The sequence below is a fragment of the Thermobia domestica genome, chromosome 18, assembly GCF_964235325.1.
Source record: "Thermobia domestica chromosome 18, izTheDome1.hap1.1, whole genome shotgun sequence".
NCBI classification, from domain to species: Eukaryota; Metazoa; Arthropoda; class Insecta; order Zygentoma; family Lepismatidae; genus Thermobia; species Thermobia domestica.
This window is the reverse complement of record NC_137471.1, coordinates 51,637,281-51,660,706: the sequence shown is the minus strand read 5'-3', so window position 1 is coordinate 51,660,706 and position 23,426 is coordinate 51,637,281. Positions and strand designations below refer to the sequence as shown.

General features: G+C 36.9%; 1 protein-coding gene across 2 annotated transcripts in view; it reads right to left on the bottom strand.

The window, feature by feature from the left end:
* Positions 1-23,426, bottom strand: part of LOC145676006 (isatin hydrolase-like) — a 73,424-nt gene extending 49,998 nt beyond the window's left edge. The window contains exon 1 of one of the 2 annotated variants that reach the window (XM_081746843.1): positions 23,189-23,426. In XM_081746843.1, the coding sequence (XP_081602969.1) occupies positions 23,189-23,364 (176 nt within the window). In that variant the 5' untranslated portion in view covers positions 23,365-23,426. The remainder of the gene's footprint in view (positions 1-23,188) is intronic. The other variant, XM_081746842.1, reaches the window with a different exon arrangement.

The window sequence follows — 23,426 nt, the reverse complement described above, 5'->3', positions numbered from 1 at the left end:
TAATTTGGTGATAACGTCGTTGAATGGCTGGAAGCAGTCTGGAAAGTTGCAAATCTTGTAACAGTTGAAGTAAATCGCGCCAATTTACTGCAGGGTCTGGTGTGGGAGATGGGGTCCGAAACGGCGACTTCGTGGATTTGGCACTCGTTTTATCTGCATATGAAGGTTGTTGTGTCTTCTGTGGTAGAGGTTCCGGTACAGAATCTGATAAGAGAGGCGGAAAGTCTTGAGTTGTAGGTAGCTTCTCCTGGGTTGTTCTTCTTGATACTATTCGGTGGATGGTTGGGCATTTTGGATAATTTGCAGGATGGTTACCTCTGCAATTTGGACGTTTCACTGCATTATCTTGAATTTTGCGCGTACACTCATAAGTGTGATGGCCCCCTGCGCATTTCACACACCTGGGATTAGCAAAACATGACGATTGGGTATGCCCAAGTCGCTGACAGCGATAACATTGGACATAAGGCCTGGCTTTGAATGGTTCAATCTTGATTTTATAGGATTCAAGATATTCCAAATTGAAGATACTTTTTATAGTGGGCGTTCTTACTAAGGTGACTAGGAAGAGGGGAAAGAGATTCCCACCTCGTCCTTTCATCTGTTGTACAGAGATTGAGGGATAACCTCGATTTTCCAAGTCCTGTTTGATATTTTTCACTGAAGCGTCGATAGGTAACTGTCTGATGACGACTTTCAATGTTTTCTCCCTTTTCACTGAGTCAAGCGCATATTGTAATTTGTACTCTTTGCAGAACGCTATCAATGCAAGATAATCATCCTGATTGTTGCATTGAAATTTAATTCTGTCTGGATAGACAGCACAGGAGGGAATCTCTTTGCAGACCGTGCTAGCTCCATGAGTCAACTGATAGCCCTTATCTTTAGGGTAGTCGTAAATGGTTAATGATTTAATAGTTCTTTGAATATTGACAGTAGAGTTAGTTCCTGTCTTCTCTGACTGATTGGCGATGTGTGAACCATCAGGAGAGGAAATATCCATAGTTTCTGCACCTGACGCCTCAGGGGGGTCAGGGGTTGCAAGTGGAGTATAACTATTATTGATTGAAACTGTTGTAGTTTCCACTGGTCATGGTTTAATGGTACGTTTCGGTTTCTTAAAGATCCGAGCTTCTTGATGGGTGTTGGTATGAGCCTGAGAAAGGCCAGTGTCTTCAGTACTATTATTTTGTAAAGTTGAAGTAACGAAATTAACTAAGTCTTGTCCAGTTAATTTTTTGTAGTCGTAGGAGATATTGAACAGAGCACCTTGAATTTCCCAGTAATGGTCACTGAGGTCCTTCGGGAGGTCTGCTACATGAGAGCCACATGGGCCAGGGAGTGGCTTTGGAGTACGGCATTTCTCACAATCTTGAAAGGGGAGACTGCCAGAGGTTGTCTTGTCTACATCAAGAAGAAACTCTCTATGTTTCCGCAGTAGATCCTGATTTTCTTTTTCTGGTGCCATATGAAACAACTAATCTGCGCGACGTCTGTGCAGTCAGAAGAGGATTTGGTTGCTCGAATTGTTGCTGCAGCGTGGAGCATTCAGGAAACGGCAGGAGTGTTTCAACGCGTTCGCAGCGTCTTTCCCTTCGACGCCGCTGTAACCTTTGCATTGAAGTGGTGGGTTGAAACTTTGAACACCTTTTGCAGTGTCCGTTCTGACATCCATTTCTTTCCATGTAAACAAAGACTCCCCTCTGTACCTTGCTCCCTACAACTACCTTCTGTATGCAGTCCCGTTATACGATTTGGATCCAGAAATATCGGCCCCTGTTACAGTACGTACAAATATCGTGAATGGAAGGAATATTTTGTTTCACACCCGTCAGTTTAGAACATTGATTGAAAAAAACGTACTGTAGTCGCATTTGTGTGATGTACTGATCGAAATGAATGTGCTAAAACAGTGATTATTATTATTATTATTATTATTATTATTATTATTATTATTATTATTATTATTATTATTATTATTATTATTATTATTATTATTATGCGTTCTTTATTTGTCTAGTTCTTGTTCAATTACTGTAGTTGTAAAGGTAGATGCGTTCTCAAAAACGTTGCGATATCATTAATATGAGCAGATCAGCAATCGGAATTTCTTTATTTTCTGTTACTTATCGGCTTGTGCCGTACGTATTTTAACATTCTAGAAACGTAAAGTTTCCACTGAGTTCTTGTACAACGACTTTACTAGTACTTTATGAGGAGGTATGCAATCACATACAGTAATTTTTACTTCATCCGCCATCTTTTATCTTCGTGTATGAGTACTGACCTGCCACGTAGTATTACTTTTAGGCAGTGAAATGTCCTTTACATGTTATACACTCAATTTACGTCATAAAATATCAGGGAATTCCCTGTGCCGCCATTGCACAAATCTGAAAACTGCAAATTTGGATAGAGCAGGTTAGGATATTTTGTCGATATCATGCCACATCACGTCTAATCAGTAGTTTGTGCAATATTTTAACTCTAAAGTTTGTTTTCCCACGCTTTCGGCAGCCTATAACACGTAAACGACACGTTTTTCGTCCTATGTGTACTGGAATTTTTTTTTCTCAGGAATCACCCCTCTGTTTTTGTACAACGAATTTAGCGCCATACTGTGTAGCGTCATCAGAATTAATTTGACTACACTAACGTGACAAAAGTAACTGTTCTCAAAAACCGCATAGTTTTTTTTTGGTTACCTGATAATATTATACCACGATATATTCCACATACAGGTGTAAATCATGCCCTCCCCCCCCAAGTCATTTCAAGACGAATTTAATGTTTCGTTCTAAACGTAGCTTTTCCTGGAATAGCATCCACCCTTCAAGTAACTGCCACCCCCACCACGGTATCTCCTAAATTCGCCAATGCCGTAAAGTTGTCTTCCAACTGATATTAAGAATTTTATTCCAAAATCCAAAGCATCAGTAAAAGTACCCACACAAGTACGACCCCTAAATTGTTTCAGTAATATCGAAATAATTTTAATCTGAATAAAGTTATACCGAAAAACGCAACATTCACCCTTATTACAATGTCTGGATGGACGGTTGCTAATAATGCAAACTGCATTTCTGTCGATTTCAAATATTGAACTGAAACCGAACAAAACAGTCCTTAAAAAGGGCCCAACAGTTCTTAAACCGAACCGAACCATTCTACAAACCGAACCGAACACTTTACAAACCGAACCGTTTCCAAACCGAACCGAACCATTCCCAAACCGAACCGTTCCCAAACCGTACCGAACCGAACCGTTCCCAAACCGAACCGAACCTTACTCAAACCGAACCGAACCGAACCGTTCCCAAACCAAACCGGGCCGGTTTGAAGTCCAAACCCATTGATTCGGTTTAGACTACAAACCGAACCGAAACCGGTTAACCGGTTCTTGGAACACCCCTAAGCACACCCTTTTCCAGTCATCTGCGGTTCAATTAGCGCGCTCCTGTGCCCAAGAGCGACGAAGTCGACTGTGACAAATCGTGAAGAGTGGGTGACAAGTGAGTCATCTGCTGTGGAACATTATGCGTGCCAGTGTTCGCCGCATAGCTAACAAGTTAGATTATTGTCACTTGCAACGTTCAATTCAATTTCTAAATTTACAAAAAAAAAAAAAAAAAAAAAAAAAAAAAAAAGTGATCGTTGCCTCGCTGTCCTCCTTAATACCTGAGAACGTTGAGGGACACTGTTACTTCTGAAAAAAATCTATACGGCTATTTTCAGAAAAAACACATATATACGCACACCCATTACATATATGGAGTTTGTGCCCTATCCAAATATCCATGTTCAGAATCCTGCGATACTTCCGTAACAATTTTTATAGAGGTAGTTGGTGAGTACTTCAAATTATATACCCATAGCCTAACTTCCTCTATAAGAACTGTTGTGGAAGTACTGCAAGATTCTGAAATATGGATATTTGGATAGGGCACATAGTAGTTCCCAAGTGAAGTCTTGACCCGACTACGGTAGATTCCGGAGTTTTGGAGCTACGGAACTTTAAATTTCATTTTTTCGTATTTTCGACAGCCTAACTCCGAAAGGAAGCAGTTCTGCACCCAGGTTGGTCTATACTTTTTGTCTTATCTTGCCATCAGGAATCACCTCCGAAAAGTTGTAGCTGTTGTTTTGAAATACCCTATCTCTCTCTCTCTCTCTCTCTCTCTCTCTATATATATATATATATATATATATATATATATATATATATATATATATATGCATCTCAGATAAAAATATTCGTATCGTAAAGCATCCTGAGACATTTTGAAGTACTTTCATGACCTTTGTGCGCTTCATGAAGTACTCTTCTTGAATCGAAGAAAATATTCCTAATATTTTTAATTATACAAAAATAGTTATAAGATTATTAGATGTATGTATAAATCTACTATTAGATTTATAAATTATAATTTTTCATATAGGTACCACTTAATATTGGTAAATAATATAAATCTCTGTACGAAATTTGAAAATGACCTCTTTTCTAATGCCTTTCATATAGTAAGCCTAGTCATGAGACAAAAATCAATAATATATATACAGAGTGTTCAAAACAACACCGATAACGTTTGGGAGTTGATTCCTGACACCAAGATAAGACAAAAAGTATAGACCAACCTGGGTGCCCAAATGCTTCCTTTCGGAGTTATAGGCTGCCAAAAACATGAAAAAAATGAAATTTGAAAGTCCATAGATCAAATACTATGAGGACCTACCGTAGTCGGGTCAAGACTTCACTTAGGAACTAGTATGTATCCTATCCAAAAATCCATATTTCAGAATCTTAAGATACTCACGTAACAATTTTTAAAGAGTGAGTTTGGCTACGGGCATATAATTTGAAGTACTCACCAACTACCTCTATAAAAATTGTTGCGCGACTATCTCAGGATTCTGAAACATGTATTTTTGGATAGGATACATACTAGTTCGTAAGTGAAGTTTTGACTTGACTACGGTAGGTCTCATAGTTTTGAAGCTATAGACTTTCAAATTTCAATTTTGTTTTTCATGTTTTCGGCAGCCTATAACTCCGAAGGGAAGCATTTGTGCAACCAGGTTGATCTATACTTTTGTCTTATCTTGGTGTCAGGAATCACATCCCAAACGTTGTCGGTGTTGTTTCGAAACACCCTGTATATAACTCTAATTCAGACATTTCCAACTGATGGCTATACGCCTTTGGCGTGGAAGACTCGGGTTCGATTGCCGGCGGGAGCTCATGTGGTTCGGATCTCACGTTAAATTGTAGATCTACGTCTCACAGAGGCTCGCTGCTTAAAGGGACGCTAAACTCAAGAAAATAAAATAAAATTACGAACTTGTTGGTGTATGGGAAAAAGGCATCTTTATACGCTCTGAGAAACGACAGACACAATGGGAGAATTAGGGGAAGGAACTTTGGTAAGAAAATGGAATAAATAAATATTGGCAATATACGAATAGATATTAATCCACGACTCGTGTATCTCATAGGATCGCACACGACACAAGAGTGAACTTGAGTTTAGTGTCCCGTTCAGCAGCGAAGCTATATGAGACCGAACCTACAGCTTAACATTGAAACTGAACCACATGAGTTATGAATGAAACCCAGGCCTCCCACGCACTACACAAGTTTTGAGGCGTCTTGTATACAAAAAATATCGGGGAAGTGGTCTCTGCTTTCGGACAATATATCTATCTTTACTGCAAGACTTCTGTCTCATCTCATATTTGGTCACGAAATATTTGTATCTAGCGTTGGTCACAAAGCCGGCTGTTTGTCTAGTCTTGATTTTCATCTAGAAGCCGAGACGAGGGATACATTTTCAAATTCGAGCGGCGAGAAGAAACATTAGAATTCTCGTCTCGTTTTCAAGACGAGACGAGAATTTTCTCGAAACTAGTAGGCAACACTAGTTCACCACCAAATATTAAATCTCAAACACTGTTCTAGTGTTCGATGATTAATAGAATGAAAAGTATAAATAGATAAAGTGACTGTACCACATAATGAACAGCATTTATCAACGTGTTAAAGATACACAATATACACCAATAATGAATATAGTTTAAATGTGTTTATATCACACTAACTGAACCTGTGCTATTTACACAGTGCCAGTAGCGTACGCAGGAATTTATTCGGGAGGAGTCCAAACTCAATATGAGGGTATTTTATATTAAAATTCCTAAAATTGCCCCTAAAATTAGGCTAAATTTACACAAAAGTCGAAATTTCCGGGAGGGTTCGGACCCCCAGGACCCACCCCCAGCGTACGTCCCTGTATAGTGCACATCATTTTACGGACAGAAGTAAAGGACAGTAAGACTCTCAAGGACAGTGAATTACTATAGACAAACATATAAATGTAGTATTTTAATATATAGAAGGATTTTGCGGAGTTTATGCAAACTTGATTAAGTTGAGTTGAGTTGATTTTAATTTAGCGTCCCGTTCAGCAGCGAGGCTATATGAGACGTGGACCTGCTGATTAACGTGGAATCCGAAAAACATGAGCTCCCGCCGGAAATCGAACCCGGGTCTCCCACGCCAAAGGCGCAAACTTGAGTAAGTAGCTGTAGATGATACCAAATGCATTTTTTTTCCTTATAATTCCATTACCGAGTACGCCTCATTGTGGGTTCAAAGCCTTCCAAATTGCCAGCTTGTAGGTTTTGTCATTCAGATTAAAGCAAAGCGCCTGAAATGTCCATCAAACGTAGTTCCTCTACGGGTTGCCTTTCACTAGGGTATCAACCTTAACGTCCTAGTGGAAATTTTTAACTAATAGGGTCAAAAAGACGCCTAAAATGTGGAATAGAAAAATAAAGACAAGTTTTCTAAAAATTTGAGTTGGACGTTACAAATCTATACAACATTTGGAATCGATCAGGGAAAACGGTGCTTTTCTAGAGTTTCTAGTTTCCGAGATCTCATTGTCGAAAGGAACTGGCCACAAACATATAAACGAAATTGACCACAAACATACAAATGTAGCATCAGAGCAACCAGCTGGAAATGACTGATCTAATTAAACTTTGTTTTTACCCTAGCGTAGCAGACGGTAATAATTATAAAGTAAATGGATAAAAAGTTTGTATAAAGCGACATACAAAATATTTATCTTCAACATCCTCGTTCTTCTGCTACTCCACATTCAGTTATATAAAACAGGAAATCATTGCTCTATTTTATCATGCGTATGTTACTTCCTGTGTCATATCTGAATGTGGGAAGTTCATTCATTCACAAATGTGTCTTACGATCTGCTGTAACTTGCTGTTTGATGAGACACTGACATAACCGGTATTTTAACCGGCTAACGTTACATTGAATTTGATATATATTTATAAGAGCTTATCTATAAATAAATCAAACCAGCCACTCGTTTTTCAATCATATTTAATAATCATCATTTCAGAAGCTAACACTCGACTCGACTTGTGCAGTATTTACATGTTATTTCTGTAATGTTATTTACTCTTTTTATTATATAGAGGAAGTGCGACTAATTTGGACCCCCATTTTTTTTATTTTTAAACAGAAATTTGTCAATATACAAATTATTGTATGCTATTAGAAGAAAACAATCCTTTGTTTATTTGTACAACATTTGAACACAACAATTTCACATACGTTGTGTTAAGTTTTCAGTTATTCCTCGTTAAATAAAAAATGGCGAGTTATGCACGTTTGCAAAATGGTCGGATAAAGTGGACCCCGGTTCCACTTTAGCCTCGAACTTTCAACTATTACCAAAAGATAATATGTTGTTTTACTTTCCTGATACGTAACCACAGAAAATCGCTATACAAAAACGTAAGTAATAAAAATAGAAGAACAATGATTAAAATAAAAATGTACTATGCACTCTTCATTCACTTTTATGTCAAAATAATTAACAATTCAGAATTATTTGAGTACTACTTATCTATCCCGAGCTGAGCAATATGTTAGCTATTCTTTACACAAATCAAAAACATCAACAGCATCTAATCAAGAGCATCAATCAAGAGCATCAAACTCAAAATAACCTAATCCAGTGCATATTTCATGCCACCACTCAAAACACTGTATACACTGCACCACTTCTAACCATCACAATCTCCACCAAGAATTGAATCCGGGACCATATGCACATAAAGCATGCGCGTTAGCTATTCGGCCAAAAAGGGTCATATGATATTAGTTGGTTGGTTATATTGCAGTATAGCATCTGAATCAGCATCGAGGCTATATGAGATGTGGACCTACAGTTTAATATAGAATCCGAAGCACTGTAATGTGTTAAAATTCCAATGCTCTCCCAAAGGAAATAGAACCATGGACCCGTGCACTATAGGTGCCCATGCTAACTGGTAGACCATTGGGGAGAGCACTATTAGTTGGTGCTCACTGTCTAGATTACGTAACAATTTAAGCCTGTGTTATGACCAGGGCCCGGATCTTGTTGACAAGTCAACTTTTTTCTGTTACGCATAGGACAAGGCAAGTTCAAATAAAAACGTTATCCATCAACTCTAGGTTCTAAATATATAGTTTTTTAGGGTCAACTTTTGGTCACTTTTTGCCGTTTTGAAATTTCAGGTCATTTTTTTTAATATTTTAAGGTAACTTTTAGGTCACTTATGGTCTTTCTATTCTTTTTCTTCTACATAAGGAAATCTTTAAATGAAAACGGTTTACGGATGTGGAAAAGACGAAGTTGAATAATCTCTTTTCTTACTTCCTGACTATTGGAGTGGAAAAACTGCATTCTTAACAAGCTAATGAAAACTAAGCTGTAGCTGGTTAACGAAAGGTGGGGGTTGGTAGGTGGCCAAACAGATAGTTTTGGGTTGACCAGAAAGGATGTGATCACGTGAATAACTAAAAATGGATTAGAAGGCGTACAAGGATTTTACACATATTTCTATCTATTATTTTCATGTAGTCTATACTTCCGAACTTTTATTGTTTAAGAGTGCTTCCTAGGTTTAACTCGGGAGTGAATTGACGCTTTCAATACTTACAATGCCGTACAATGGACTGATCAATAGAAATAAATGATCAATGGACTGCAACTAAGTGAAACAATACTTTTTGAATATGAGTGAGAAATGTTAACTAAAAATCCAATGGATATTTAAAAATGTCAATGTTTCACGAAATAAACGTTTAAGAAAACGCAAGTTTTAAGGTCAATTTTTGTGATTTTTAGGGTCATTTTACAGGAAGTTTAGTGTCATTTTATAGGTCACTTTTTAGAAAATTTTAGGTCAACAACATCCGGGCTCTGGTTGTGACTTTGTGTGTTTAAGGTCAATCATTCTGACTTCTTGAAGGTAATCCGGAGTCCCCCCCCCCGGGCTTAACAACTTCTTGTTCCGATTGTTCACGTGCTAAAATCATCATGAAATATTGATATGAGACACCTAATTTTGCCAAGTAATAATAATAATAATAATAATAATAATAATAATAATAATAATAATAATAATAATAATAATAATAATAATGCATTTTGGAACACCATCCACTGCAAAAGAGACTCCATTTACCACTCACAAACATTGGTGTACATTCGTAAAATAAGTATCTTGCAGTTTGCAGTGCTCTTAAGAATGTTTGGAATGGGGTGGTCAATAGATCTTCATTGAAATAATCAAAAGGTGTATCTCTGACTCTTTACTTTTGTTATCTCAACTTACGTTATTTGGAGATGACTTAAATCTGCTTTCCCCTTGAGATACACCATTTCAACTCCATATGTCAAGAATGAAGCTTCCGTCGCCTATGACTCGAAGCTTCGGTATATATCGTAAAAACATATATAAGGATACAAATGTTAACTCAAATAGCAAGGGGCCGCGGTGGCTCAGCGGTAGAGCGTTCATCTCTTGTGCATAGGGTCCATGGTTAGATCCCAGCTTGCCCCACGTGAACTTTGTGGTGGACAAATACCGTGTGTGTGGGGGGGAGTTCTCGGGGAACTCCCGTTTCCTCCCACTTTTTTCATTCCACCATTTACTTCATTTGTCTGATTTCTGTCTTCCCTAGCCTAGCCGGCATAACCATGGGACGTAAAACTTAAAGATTGCATTTCATTTTTTTTTTTTAAATAGCAATATTTGAGATATGTCTAATATATTGGTTATACAACAACGAAATGTCTCTGGAAAATATAGTATTTACTTGTATGTTTGCTTAATATTATATTTTCCTGGCAGACCACAACATAAAACTCATGGTTGTTTATGACTACTAGTTGTTCTCCCCAAATTTTTGACTCATTGTACGCTATAGGTTAAAATTGCGATTAATTAACAGTTCTAATTGTTTCATTTAACTTCTCCTTCTTATTTCTTTCCAATTTACTCATGAATTAATTTGTGGTTACATAAATATTAATTGAGCTTAAGAAGAAGATGGTCAAGTGCTATATATGGAGCATTGGACATTACGGAAGTTAGAGAAGAAATATTTACAGAGCTTCGAAATGTGGTGTTGGGGGAAGATGAAGAAGATAAAATGGACAGCGAAAGCAACAAACGATGTTTTAAAACGGATAGAGGAGAAGAGTATACTTCTAGCCACCATCCTTAGTAGAAAGGCCAATTGGATTGGACATATCTTGCGAAGAAATTGCCTTCTTCAAACCACCATAGACGGAAGGATGGAAGGGAAGCGAGGAATAGGAAGAACACAGCTGATCGATGATTTGAAAGATAGGAGAAAATATTGGGAGTTAAAAGAGGAAGCTGAAGATCGTCAAAAGTGGAAGAAACATTTCCAGGCCAAAATCTAAAATTGAAAAAAAAAATCCTCATTAGTCCCAGGACCTGCCGAAAGGCATAATAATAATAATAATAATAATAATAATAATAATAATAATAATAATAATAATAATAATAATAATAATAATAAATATTAATGCTGAAATCTAAATTATGGTAAATGGTAGTGTCCTCTTCATGCATATTTTCGGTAAATCTGGTTAACAATTGCACTGTCCTAAAGGTAAACGGTAACAACTGTCTGTAGTTTATATACTGTGTTCATATTGTTTAGGCATTAACCCGAAAAATCGCATGTTATGTTAATTACGTTTTAATTCATTATAATATCACATCCAGAACTTCTGCGAACAAAACATTGTTGCCCGATCCTTCAATAGTCGTCAGAGAATGTTATTGTTCAAAGGCGGCCGTTATTGTTGAAATATCAATAATGTTTCAAGAACATGACTGTTAAAGAGATGTGAATTCGTTGCCAATAACTAAAACCGTTAACCAAAGTACCAAGTGCTAATTTTGTATGAAAAAGAAAATATTATTTATTATAAAAACATTGGTGAAATATAGGCATATTAGTCAAGTATTTCCCGTGCAAGTGAGTATTTTATGACGCTTGTCGCCCAGTACAATCGAAAATTTCAGGTAGAATCCGCTACAGTCCTTTAAAGTGCTCTAAACATACTCCAAAATAACACCTTGTACGCAAATATTACCTCTAGGAAACTTCATGCACTAATGGGTTAAACTATATTATGCTTGAAGAAATGAAATGAAATATTTAGTTTAACGTCCCACATTTATGCGCCCAGGCTAAGGGAGACGGTGATGGTGAGAAATGAATGAAATGGTGGAAGCGATTAAAGTGGAAGGAAACGGAAGGACCCCGAGAAACCCACACGTACTGTGTCTGTCCACCATAGAACTTACTTGGCGAGATCTAGGATCATATCAGGGACCCCACGCACCAGAGGTGAACACACTACCACTGAGCCACCTGTGCCCCTATATTTTATGCTTGATATGAAATATACACTTGAGGACTTGTTTACACTTAATACGACCCTTGCCTTAATAGTGAACAGTAAATCATCATCACTATTATTATTATTATTATTATTATTATTATTATTATTATTATTATTATTATTATTATTATTATTATTATTATTATTATTATTATTATTAAGTAACAGGGTTGGCTGGTTTAAACCAAGGTGGTTTAAACCATGGTTTAAACCAAGGTTTAAACCAGCTGGTTTTTTCAAAAAAACCAAGTGGTTTAAACCAAAAAACGAAAAATGTTCGTAAAAGTGTAAGTGTTTGTAAAATCTTGATGAACACACATTTGTGGGTTAGCACGTTTCACTCTCGTATATTATTCGTATTATATTCAGACCTAAATTCCCCATGCATTACTCAAAAAGATTATACTACAAAAGCAACTTTTTTTTTTTTTTTTTTTTTGCATAAGTTTATAAATGTTTGTTTTGTGATTTTTTGTAGTTGTTATTGTTATGTAATTGCAATCAAAGAAAAATTCTAAATATTGTTTCGTTTCAATGTTTACTATTGATAAAATACATCGAAATGCCGTACTTTGTGTGTGTGGGGGGAGTCATACAGACCCCACGAGAGGCATTTAGTAAAATGAGAAGTATCTTTGGTATCTATTTATGTATGAATGAGTCTAAACCAAAGTGGACTCAAATAATTCGTATCTTTATTCACTTTTCTTACTTAAATGCAAATTAAGTCGTTGTATTTCTTTAATTTGGACCAATAAAAGTCGTTGTTAACTAACTTGAACTGAATTAGTTCTCCTGTACTCCGCAGTACTTTGAAATTGTCCATATGTAATTCTGTATAATGTTTTCACTTGTGCAACTGTTTATCTTTTTGTCCTTCTAAAATGACTCTTGACAGTTATATTAAGAAGCATGTAAAGATCAGTACAACGTATTTTTATCAGGATTCCTTCGTGAGTGAGTCGGCAGACGTATCGCATTTGTGGCCAATTAGTCCTGGTTCCGAGTTCAAATGGAGGACAATTTCTTTCGGATGTAACTCGAGAAGCGGTTTTTATTCCGCTTTAAGCTTATGTGACTCCTTCCAGCATAGCCCGGTTGTTGCATAATAACATTAAGGCGAAACAAACTTATTTCTGTCCATATATGATATGAATATATAGAGCAAATTATTTAAACCAAACAAACCTGGTTTAAACAAAAAAAACCTGGTTTAAACAAAAAAAACGGTTTTTTTTTTTTTAAATAAAAACCATGGTTTTTTGCCAACCCTGTTAAGTAATCTGCTTCTTAATTTTCAGTTTGGGTCTGGAAATGTTTCTTCCATGTTTCTCGATCTTCAGTTTCCTCTTTTAACACCCAATATTTTCTTCTATTTTTCAAATCATCGATCACTTGTGTTCTTCCTATTTCTCGCTTTCCTTCCATCTTTCCTTCTATGGCGGTATGAACAAGACAATTTCTTCGCAAGATATGTCCAATCCAATTGGAAGAATTGTGGTTAGAATCGTCCTCTTCTCGCCATGAGAGTAACATATTCATTTGTTACTCTCTCTGTTTATGATATCTTCTCCATCTTCACCCAACACCACATTTCGAAGCTCTCTAAATACTCTAATACTCTAATGTTTTAAGTCTCTGAACTATAAGTCCAATACTTCATATATATATATATATATATATATATATATATATATATATATATATATATAAAAGTTGACCAGCTTCTTCCGTAGTCCAATACTAAGCCTGCTAGTTAATAGTGATCTTTTCTTACTGAGTGCTTCTTTGGTTATGGCAATTCTTGACCTGATCTCTTTGTGCAGTACACGTCTTTCGCCAAAATACTTCCCAAATATTTGAAATGGTCGACCTCTTCAAATTCTCTTTGTTCTACTTTGACCTGTAAGCAGTGGTCGAAGTGGGGCGGTATGCGGTGGTATGTCATACCGCCTCTGGTTTTTCAGTGATGAAGGCATACCACCTCTGATGTTTCAGTGATCAACACATACCATCACTGGAGAGTAGATGCTAAAATACGTTTAATAAATCCATTTTTATACACAGTAATTGACGAATAGGTTTGCATGTAAGAAGATTTTATTTCTTATGTAGAAATAATTTCTAAGTTGACAACACCAACATTTTTGTTATTCTTTTCCTACCTTTTGTTTTTAAAATGATTAGTCTTCAAAGAAGTTCATCTAGTTTTACATTTACACTGGGTCACGTTTGCCCCAGACCCCCGCGTTTGCTCGGCCTACTGCCTCGTACCTCCTAAACCCACAATTCTTCGGAATTTCAAGTTTCATTAACTATTTCAATTATCTAAAAGGTAAGATATTGTATTCCAAGAAAACAACCATTTAAATAACATGGGAATTTCTTCATGCCCCCTTAAAAACCAAAATATTCACTTCTGGCACTTTTTCTATGGGTAAGTCCCTGAAGGCTACAATCATACCAAATGTCATCATTCTAATCCTGCCGCAAGTGCCTAATAGAGGATGTCCCATATAAATAGCACACGAAAGATTTTTCAGTTCCCCATAAAACCATTCTACAGCTGGAAATTTTTTAATTTGGTGATTTACTTCAATAACTCTAACAAAAACGTACAAGTATACCGAATTTCAAGTTTTTATTCCAATTCCAAGTACCTAAAATATCAGATTATTCCTCCGAAAAAGGTCCATTTAAATAACATGGAGAATTTCTTCATCCCCCTTTTAGATCCCCTAAAAATTAAAAATATTCACCTTTGGCAATTTTCCTGTGGGTTAGTCCCGAAAAGCACAAACATACCAAATTTAATCATTGTAACCGTACAGGAAGTGCCAAATAATTTTTGGGCGTAGAAGATGTTCCACATAAATATCATGGGAAAGATTTTTATTTGCCAATAAAACCATTCTAAAGTTGGGAATTCTTATTGTTAGTGATAACTTAGGTAATGATAACGAAAAACGTACAAGCATACCGAATTTCAAGTTTTTATTCGAATTCCAAGTACATAAAATATAAAATTATAGGTCCAAAAAATGCCCATTTAAATAACATGGGGAATTTCTTCATACCTCCTTTAGACTCCCTGAAACTTAAATATATTCACTTTTGGCAATGTTCGTGTTGGATAGTCCCAAAAAGCTACAATCATACGAAATTTGAACTTTCCACGTCAATCAGAAGTAGGGATGGGCACGAGTCGAGTTTTAGTTTTTGTCGCGAGTTTCGAGTCGAGTCAAAGGTAGTTTTCTGGAGTCGAATTCTGAGTCGAGTCATTTTTTGAGGTCGAGTTTCGAGTCGAGTCGAGTTTAATAAATGGCTCGCTCGTTCAGCTAGTTTTAACTTGTTTTGACATCATGGTCTGATTTGACTGGAAAGCAAAAGTCATGAGAAATGTCAGCAGTAATGTGGAATACTTTTAGTATTACTCGCGACAGGGGTGCATCTCGTCTCGTACTTTCAGTGCGCCTTGTGGGATATTTTTAATGTGTCTCGTCTCGTCTCGATAACGAGAGGACAATAGATTTTTATAACGAGACAGCCTCAAATGTCGTGAGCATCAATATAAGTATGTAGTTCTTACCATCAAGGGCGAGACTTGCACTGTCGAATTTTTTTTAGCCCAAGCAGAAGCCCAACCCATGTAGTGGTGTGAACCGGCTCGGCACAGTTCAACTGAACGAACTGCTCGAGCTGGCTCGATTGGGATGAGCCATCGGTTCGATTGGGACAAGCTATCGACTCGGCTCAATTGAGCCGATGGCTCGATCCGGCTTGGTTAGGATAAGCCACCGGCTCGGCTCATGTGAGCCATCGGTTCGAGCCAGCCTGTTGAAACAAGAGGACCGGCTCGGTTCAACTCAGCTAAATTGAGTCAATGACTCGAACTGGCTCGGTTAGGTGAGCAATCAGCTCAATTCGGTTCGGATCGGATGAGCCAACGGTTCGAGCCAGCTCGATTGGATGAGCTGTTGGCTCGGGTCACTTCCCGGCTCGGCTCGATATTGAATGAGCTATGAGCCGTGCCGCTCTAGCCGTTGACAACCCTAAACCCTGGCCGAGCAGTTTTGAACATGTTTGGCCGGCGCCCTGTAAGTTTTAACAATTTTTGGCTCGAGCCCGAATACTTGCTCCTCCGGAACTCAAACCAGAAACACCGTGATCGATGTCCTTGCCTTCTGAAGACATCTTGACGACCGAGATCGTCTGTCAACTAGTTTTCAGTATCCAGATACAAACCGCCTATCTTTTATGGTTATATACGGTATTAATAATAATAATAATAATAATAATAATAATAATAATAATAATAATAATAATAATAATAATAATAATAATAATAATAATAATGTTTTAGTAGTAGTAGTTATTGATAATTATACTGTCTACGTAGGATACTTGAAGAGAGGACGTGGAACTACACACAGAGTTTAGCTAGAAAAAATGAAATCTTTAAGCTTAACGTCCCACACTTATGCCGGTTAGGCTAAAGGAGACGGTGATGAGTGAAATGGTGGAATGAAGAAAGTGGGAGGAAACGGGAGAACCCCGAGAAAACCAACGAGCACGGTGTTTGTCCACCACAAAGTCCACAATGCGCGAGTTGGGAGAGTTTAGCTCGAATTGGCTCGTTTTGGTTCGACTTAACTCGAAACTCGACCCGAATTCAAGTCGAGTTGGAGGATAGTTCTCGAGTCGAGCTTAAAGATGTCTGTTTCAAGTCGAGTCGAATTTCAAAGAAAACTCGCTCGTGCCCATCCCTAACCGGAAGTACCCCTTTATTTTATGCCAGTTCATGTAGTTTTATACAGGGTGTTTCAAAACAACACCGACAACGTTTTGGATGTGTTTCCTGAAAACAAAATAAAGCAAAAAGTATAGACCAACCCGGGTGCACAAATGCTTCCTTTCGGAGTTATAGGCTGCCGAAAACATGAAAAAATCAACTTTAAAAGGTCCATAGCTTTAAAACTATGGGACCTACTGTAGTCGGATCAAGACTTCATTTAGGAACTAACATGTGTACTATCCAAAAATTCATGTTTCAGTATCTTAAAGTACTCACGAAGCAATTTTTATAGAGGGAGTTTGGCTACGGGCATATAATTTGAAGTACTCTCCAACTACCTCCATAAAAATTGTTGCAGAAGTACCGCAGGATTCTGAAACTTGGATATTTGGATACAGCACATACTAGTTCCTAAGTGAAGTGTTGACCCGACTACGGTAGGTTCCATAGTTTGGAGCTATGGACCGTTAAAGTTCAATTTTTCAAGTTTTCGGAAGGCTATAACTTTGAGAGGAAGCATTTGTGCACCCAGGATGGTCTATACTTTTTGCCTTATCTTGGTGTCAGGAATCAGCTCCCAAACGTTGTCGATGTTGTTTTGAAACACCCTGTATATAGTTAGAATGTGCCTATTAAATTTTGTTTCTTAGTGTAAGTGTGTCTTCTTGCCTTAATGCATATAATGTCCTGTTTTGAGCATGGTGGATTTAGGGGTTGTCTGCTGTGGGTGTGAATCTTCCGGGGGTTTCGAATACTCCTCTGTCAAGTGGGGGGTCCGGGAGTTTCCGCACAGAAAATTGTTAATATAAAAACTCGGTTCTTGAGTATTTTCGTGTATAATTCTCTATAATACACCATAAGGGGACATTTGTTTTTCAGAAAGTTGTTGGCGGGGGGGTCAAAGTCTCTCCATGTTCTCCCTGTAACTACAGAGAAGCTCTTCAATCATGGTTTTGAGTCATTTTGTAAGTAGAAATGCAATTTTTAAGGCAACATACCCTCATTGTATATCAATATTTAGATAGCTGGTATGTCGAGTCAAAATGATAATAAAACATACCACCTCTACCGTTTTTCCACTTCGAACACTGCCTACAAGGGCACATTTCCATGGGGATATCATCACTATCCATTTTCAAATAAAGGCAAGCAGGCAGAAAACGTAGCGGAGCGGCGATTATTAACTATTAAGAATTAATGTTACTCATACACTTACACACTTCCCTTTTATAATAAAAAATTATCATCATTAGGATTTAAAAGTAACTGATTACACTCGGAGAAGCTGTATTCGTCCCTGGTTCGCACACAGATTTTCTTTCACTATGCTGAGATATGCTATGTAGACTACAACAAGTGTTCCAGAAAACTTTTATCATTAGGCCATTATTTAGTTTATCAACTTGATAAGATATCTTGTGTAAGCACTCTTTATCCACATTATCAGTCGCTGGACAATTGCTTCCTCTTGGTAGTGCGATTTCCAAGCAAAGGCGTATAGAATCTTAAACCTTGAAGAAATAAACTGAACACTAGATAGTAGTAATGTGCATTGCTTCATCTTAAGATTAAAAGAATCCTTTTAATTACTAATTTGAAAGAATTGTGCCCAATTGCTCGTGTTAATAAAGTCTTATATTTACCAGGTATACAAGTGAGTTTCATGTCAAAGTGAGTGGATTTGTTCTAAGGGCTCATAATGCTATTACTGTAAGCAACACTGACAATAATGTTCATTTTCCCCAATATCAAGGATTAATATTCAGGGTAAGACTTGCAGCTGACACTATATAATTTTGCGCTTATGGATGACTCATTATCTCGTACCTTCCGCACCTCATATTGTACTGTGGAAAATTCAAGGTTGAGCGTTTCGTGCCAAAATACACATGGGTCTTTCTGGCTAATGCAGCATCGCAGCTGTCGTGGAAGTAATTCAAAGAACAATTTCATTGATGTTTGTGAACAAGAGGGTTTCTTTCATTGTGGCCAGTGGGCGAATTGGAAATAAATTACTATCGCTATGCTCATATCCATAGGCCTGTAATTGGTACAGTTTCTGAATTGTTAAACAAGTTAGTATCTCTTTTATGAGAATTACGTCAATTTGCAATTACGTAAGAAATACTGTAAGGTACAGGTACTGAATGAAGTACGCAAAGCAGGGTTGCCAATCCTGGGAAATAAAATTACCTCAAAATTCAATATGATATCTCTGAAGTTTCTCTGTTTGAACCAATCCATGGGAATGAAATGTATTATTTATCGCTATATTTATGCCGCTCAATTATGATAAATTATACACTTCTGTATCTATTGTTGAAAACAATGTTTCACAATAGATTCTAATTGTTATCAAGTTTCTTACGTTAAAATAAATAAAAAAAACTGTCATAGATTAATATATATATATATATATATATATATATATATATATATATATATATATATATATATATATATATATATATATATGTATGTATATGTTTAATGTATAACACAACGGAAATTTGTATGTTTAAAGGCACTGTTGAAAAATTTCGATGTTTTATTCTGGATTACAGATTTCAAAATACCGGTCATTAGGGGGCTGGGAAGAAGTTGGTACCGGTCACCGATTTGAATCAAAATAAGAGTCACATTTCCGGCCAGGCCGGTGAAATACCGGCCAGTTAGCAACCCTAACGCAAAGGAGGATTTTAACTTTTTCATTTAAAAAATATTATTGAAAAATAAACATTATCGTATTTATGATATATAAACAAAATCGTTGTCTTTAGAAACAATATGAATTTGAGTGTTTGAACCTTACCCCGTATGATGAAATTCTGTTTACGTCACTGCATCTATTGTGACCTGAACACGTTTGCTATACACTTAGGTGAACGCGACTTCGACGTGGGAGACTCAGATTCGATTCCCAGAGGTAGCCCATGTGGCTCGGATCCTGGTTTCTGTCAAGCTATAGGTCCAGGTCTTACATAGTCTCGGTGTTGAAATCGACGCTAAACTCTAATCAAAACAATTAGTGAGCACGTTTACGGCTTTGGCGTCTTTAATATCCATTGCAGTATGAGGCAACATACGTAATACATATTTGTCTGTAAAGAATATTATATATACACATAAAAAGCCTATATTTTCCACACGTACATATTTGTATCCGGGTAAAATTGTTACTTGATGATTCATTTATGAAAGAGTTAGTTGTTTCGCAGTCCTTTCGTTTCTCTATTGAGAATACCTGAATTCAGTATTTCCCCTAAATATTTATGCAACCCGCATATCTTTAAATGTTTTGCAGTTTACATAACATTGTAGGAATTAGCGCAACGGCAATGTTTTAGATAAAACATCCAGTGCTTATGCTGGAAATCACAAACAGCTGAAGATAAAGAGACGAAACAAAAAAATGAGATGAGAAAACGTTACAGGGTGTATTGAATGCAACGTGGTATTTTTCCCACAGGGTCTTCTATCATTAGTATGTCATTTGATACACCATTGAAAACACTCAAACATTTTTTTCCTGTGAGGCCCCGTTGACAAAATGGCCACAATATATATTACTCTTTTACGCGTCTCTCCAACTATGCGCATGGGGCATATGCCTAGTTTGCTCCCTTCTAGTTACGACAATGGCGTAATGAGATAAAACATCCAGTGCTTAGAGACACAAATGGTTGAAGGAAAAAGATTAAACAGAAAGTGAGATTGGAAAGTGTCATAGAACACATTGAATGGAGCATGCTGTATATTCCACAGGGTTCCTATCATGGGATACTGAGGGGTCACTCGAAAATTTTAAACAGGAAGGTATATTACTTGATATATAATTGAAAAGGCCACGAGAAAAATAACTTTTGGCATAATTGTTTATCTTGGAGGGTACAGAACTAGCCAGTTTTTCCAGTTTATTCGCCGGCCAGATGAAATATACGGTATTCGCTGTCCAGATGAAATATTTTCAAGGGCTGGATTCTGCTTGCAGGTCGCCATTTGATCAGTACTGCCCTACAATGAAATGGTGGAATGAAGAAAGTGGGAGGAGACAGGAGAACCCCGAGGAAATCCAAGCACACGATCTTTGTCCACCACACCGCGTTCACTTAGCACGAGCTGGGATAGAACCAGGGACCCCAAACACTAGAGGTGAACACTCCACCACTGAGCCAACGCAGCCCTAAGTACAGTTCATGTAGCTAATAGAGGAGGGGGAAATGTACCAACGGTCCTTTTTCTGTAAGACTTCGTAGTGAAGAGCAAACCATTTCCATCTAATTGATAAAAGCAAAAACTGAGACAATTTAAACCAGATAGGCACCATATTATGAAAACGAAAATGTTTCTGTGTGGTAGCATCACGTAATAACTACTGACTGAACCAACTGAAATCGCATGATTATCAACTTTATTGCCGCTACGATATTAAGTTGATTAAAATGTATATCTTAACCCTTGTCCGGTTAACATATTTTTGAACGTAGACGAGCAACTGGATCTAACCAAGTCTATTAGCCTTACCAACTCGATATGTTCATGACTTTAACTTCGACTAACGATAGAAGAATTCAGAATTTTATGTCATCGAAATATTTATGGTTATTGAGAAATTAAAAAAAAAAAAGAAAGAAAGAAAGAAAGCTACTGGGTCTGAGAGGCTCCGCTTGAAGGATAAGGGTTAACGGGGGCGCCAAAAATATTTGAAAAAATTGAGTAGTAATATGTAAGATCAATCGAAATCACTGATACTACAGGTAGTGTCCAATCCTGATACCGTTTAAGTCCTAATTCATTCCCACGTCGGCATAGAGGTGAGGACAGCGAGTGGATACGGGGTGACATTACGGAACACCTTCATCGTTATGTTATTCTAAGGGTCCAAGGTGGGTGAGAAGGAGTAACATATAATATGCGAAAAGTGACAATATTAATGTCGAATTCTTAGTTCTCTAGAACGCTAAGCTGATTGGTGGCAATGTTGATGAAATTTAAACCCAAGTTTAGGCAAGAAGGGACAAGTTAGCTGACTTGGAAGTTAATAGTAGCCGAAGTGGTTTCTTTTCGTTATATACTTCACTCATTCTTTTATTTTTAAATATTTTGTACAACCCTTATCCTCCCCGTGCGAAGATCGGACATTCCAGCTAGTATATAACAAGAAACTATTGCAAGCAAACTTAAATAGTACGTACTTGTACAGGACTATATGTTAAGTGCCTGCCGGTATTGTGAGGTTTCCATTTAGAAATTTACAAAGCTCCCCAATAATGATGTGGACACTAAATTTCAATAATAATAATAATAATAATAATAATAATAATAATAATAATAATAATAATAATAATAATAATAATAATAATAATAATAATAATAATAATAATAATACGATAATCATGCCTGTTGTTTTGTATGGTTGCGAAACATGGTCGCTTACTCTGAGGGAATAACGTAGACTGAAAGAATTTCAGAACAACATCCTGAGACGAATATTCGGACCCAAGAGGAACAAGAATGAGGAATGGCGGAAACTTCATAACGAGGAACTACATAATTTATACGGTTTACCAAACATTGCTTAGGGTCATCAAATCTAAGAGATTCAGGTGGGCAGGTCATGTAACCAGAATGGTAGAAAGTAGGAACTCTTTCTCAGTTATTACTGGAAATCCAATCGGAAAACGTCCATTAGAAAGACATATAGGTGCAAATGGGAGGACAATATTAAGATGGATCTCGCAGAAATAGGAATACGGAGTAGAAACTGGATCTAGTTGGCTAAGGATAGAAGACAATGGAGAGCTTTTTTGAACGCGACATTGAACCTTCGGGTTCAATAGGTCATAATAATAATAATAATAATAATAATAATAATAATAATAATAATAATAATAATAATAATAATAATCATCATCATCATCATCATCATCATCATGAAAATCATCAATGAACATGAAAATCAAGAGAAATTCAAATTCCGACAGTGTCAACTTTAGTGGCGGCTTTAGCAGGTGGGCCGGGTAGGCACGGGCCTAACTCAAAAATTAAAAAAAAATATAACACTAAACGATACAATACGGAATAAATATGTTTTCCACTATTTATATTAATGGTAGATAATTATTTAACAAATAGCATCAACCACTATTGTAACAGTAATTTCCCACTGTCATTAATCAATCAGATGTGTATATGTATCCATAAGCGAGGGAGCCCCAAAATTAAAATCCTAAAGCAGCCCCTGGTTACGTTGAGATGGTCAGTAACACTATTTGCAAATCTTTTTCTTTTCTTTCTGTGGGAAAATTATTTCACGAAAGTAAAAAAAAAAAAAAAAAAAAAAAAAAGCTATTCAAGAAACGAAAAAATGAAAGGTTGAATTTGTAAACGGAAAATATGTAATATCTACACCTCACATTAGCAGATAAATAACGCCTTCAAAGTGAACCATCAGTGGAAGCCCAAAAGCCTGAGGAAAAGGGGAGATTTTGCGGGGGGCCAGTTTCGCCGTCACTGGATAAGAGCGTGGAATTTAAATAATTATTGAACCAAGAAATTAGATTAAAAAAAAAAAAGGATGTGTACTTACCAATCACCATTCCGATATTCTGCTCTGATCTTCGTAAATTTAAAAGTTTGATAACCATACCAATATTGTGAAGATTTGTCCACCGAGTGAGTCAGATCTATTTGAAATCCTGCTGCGTGGGCACAGATGCAGAACAACACGCACGATAGCAACACTACATTTGATAGTGACCGCATCGCTGCTGTTTCTTCTCACTGGGCTTGGTGTCTCTCTTCAAGAGTTTCAAGTTCAAAAAAGA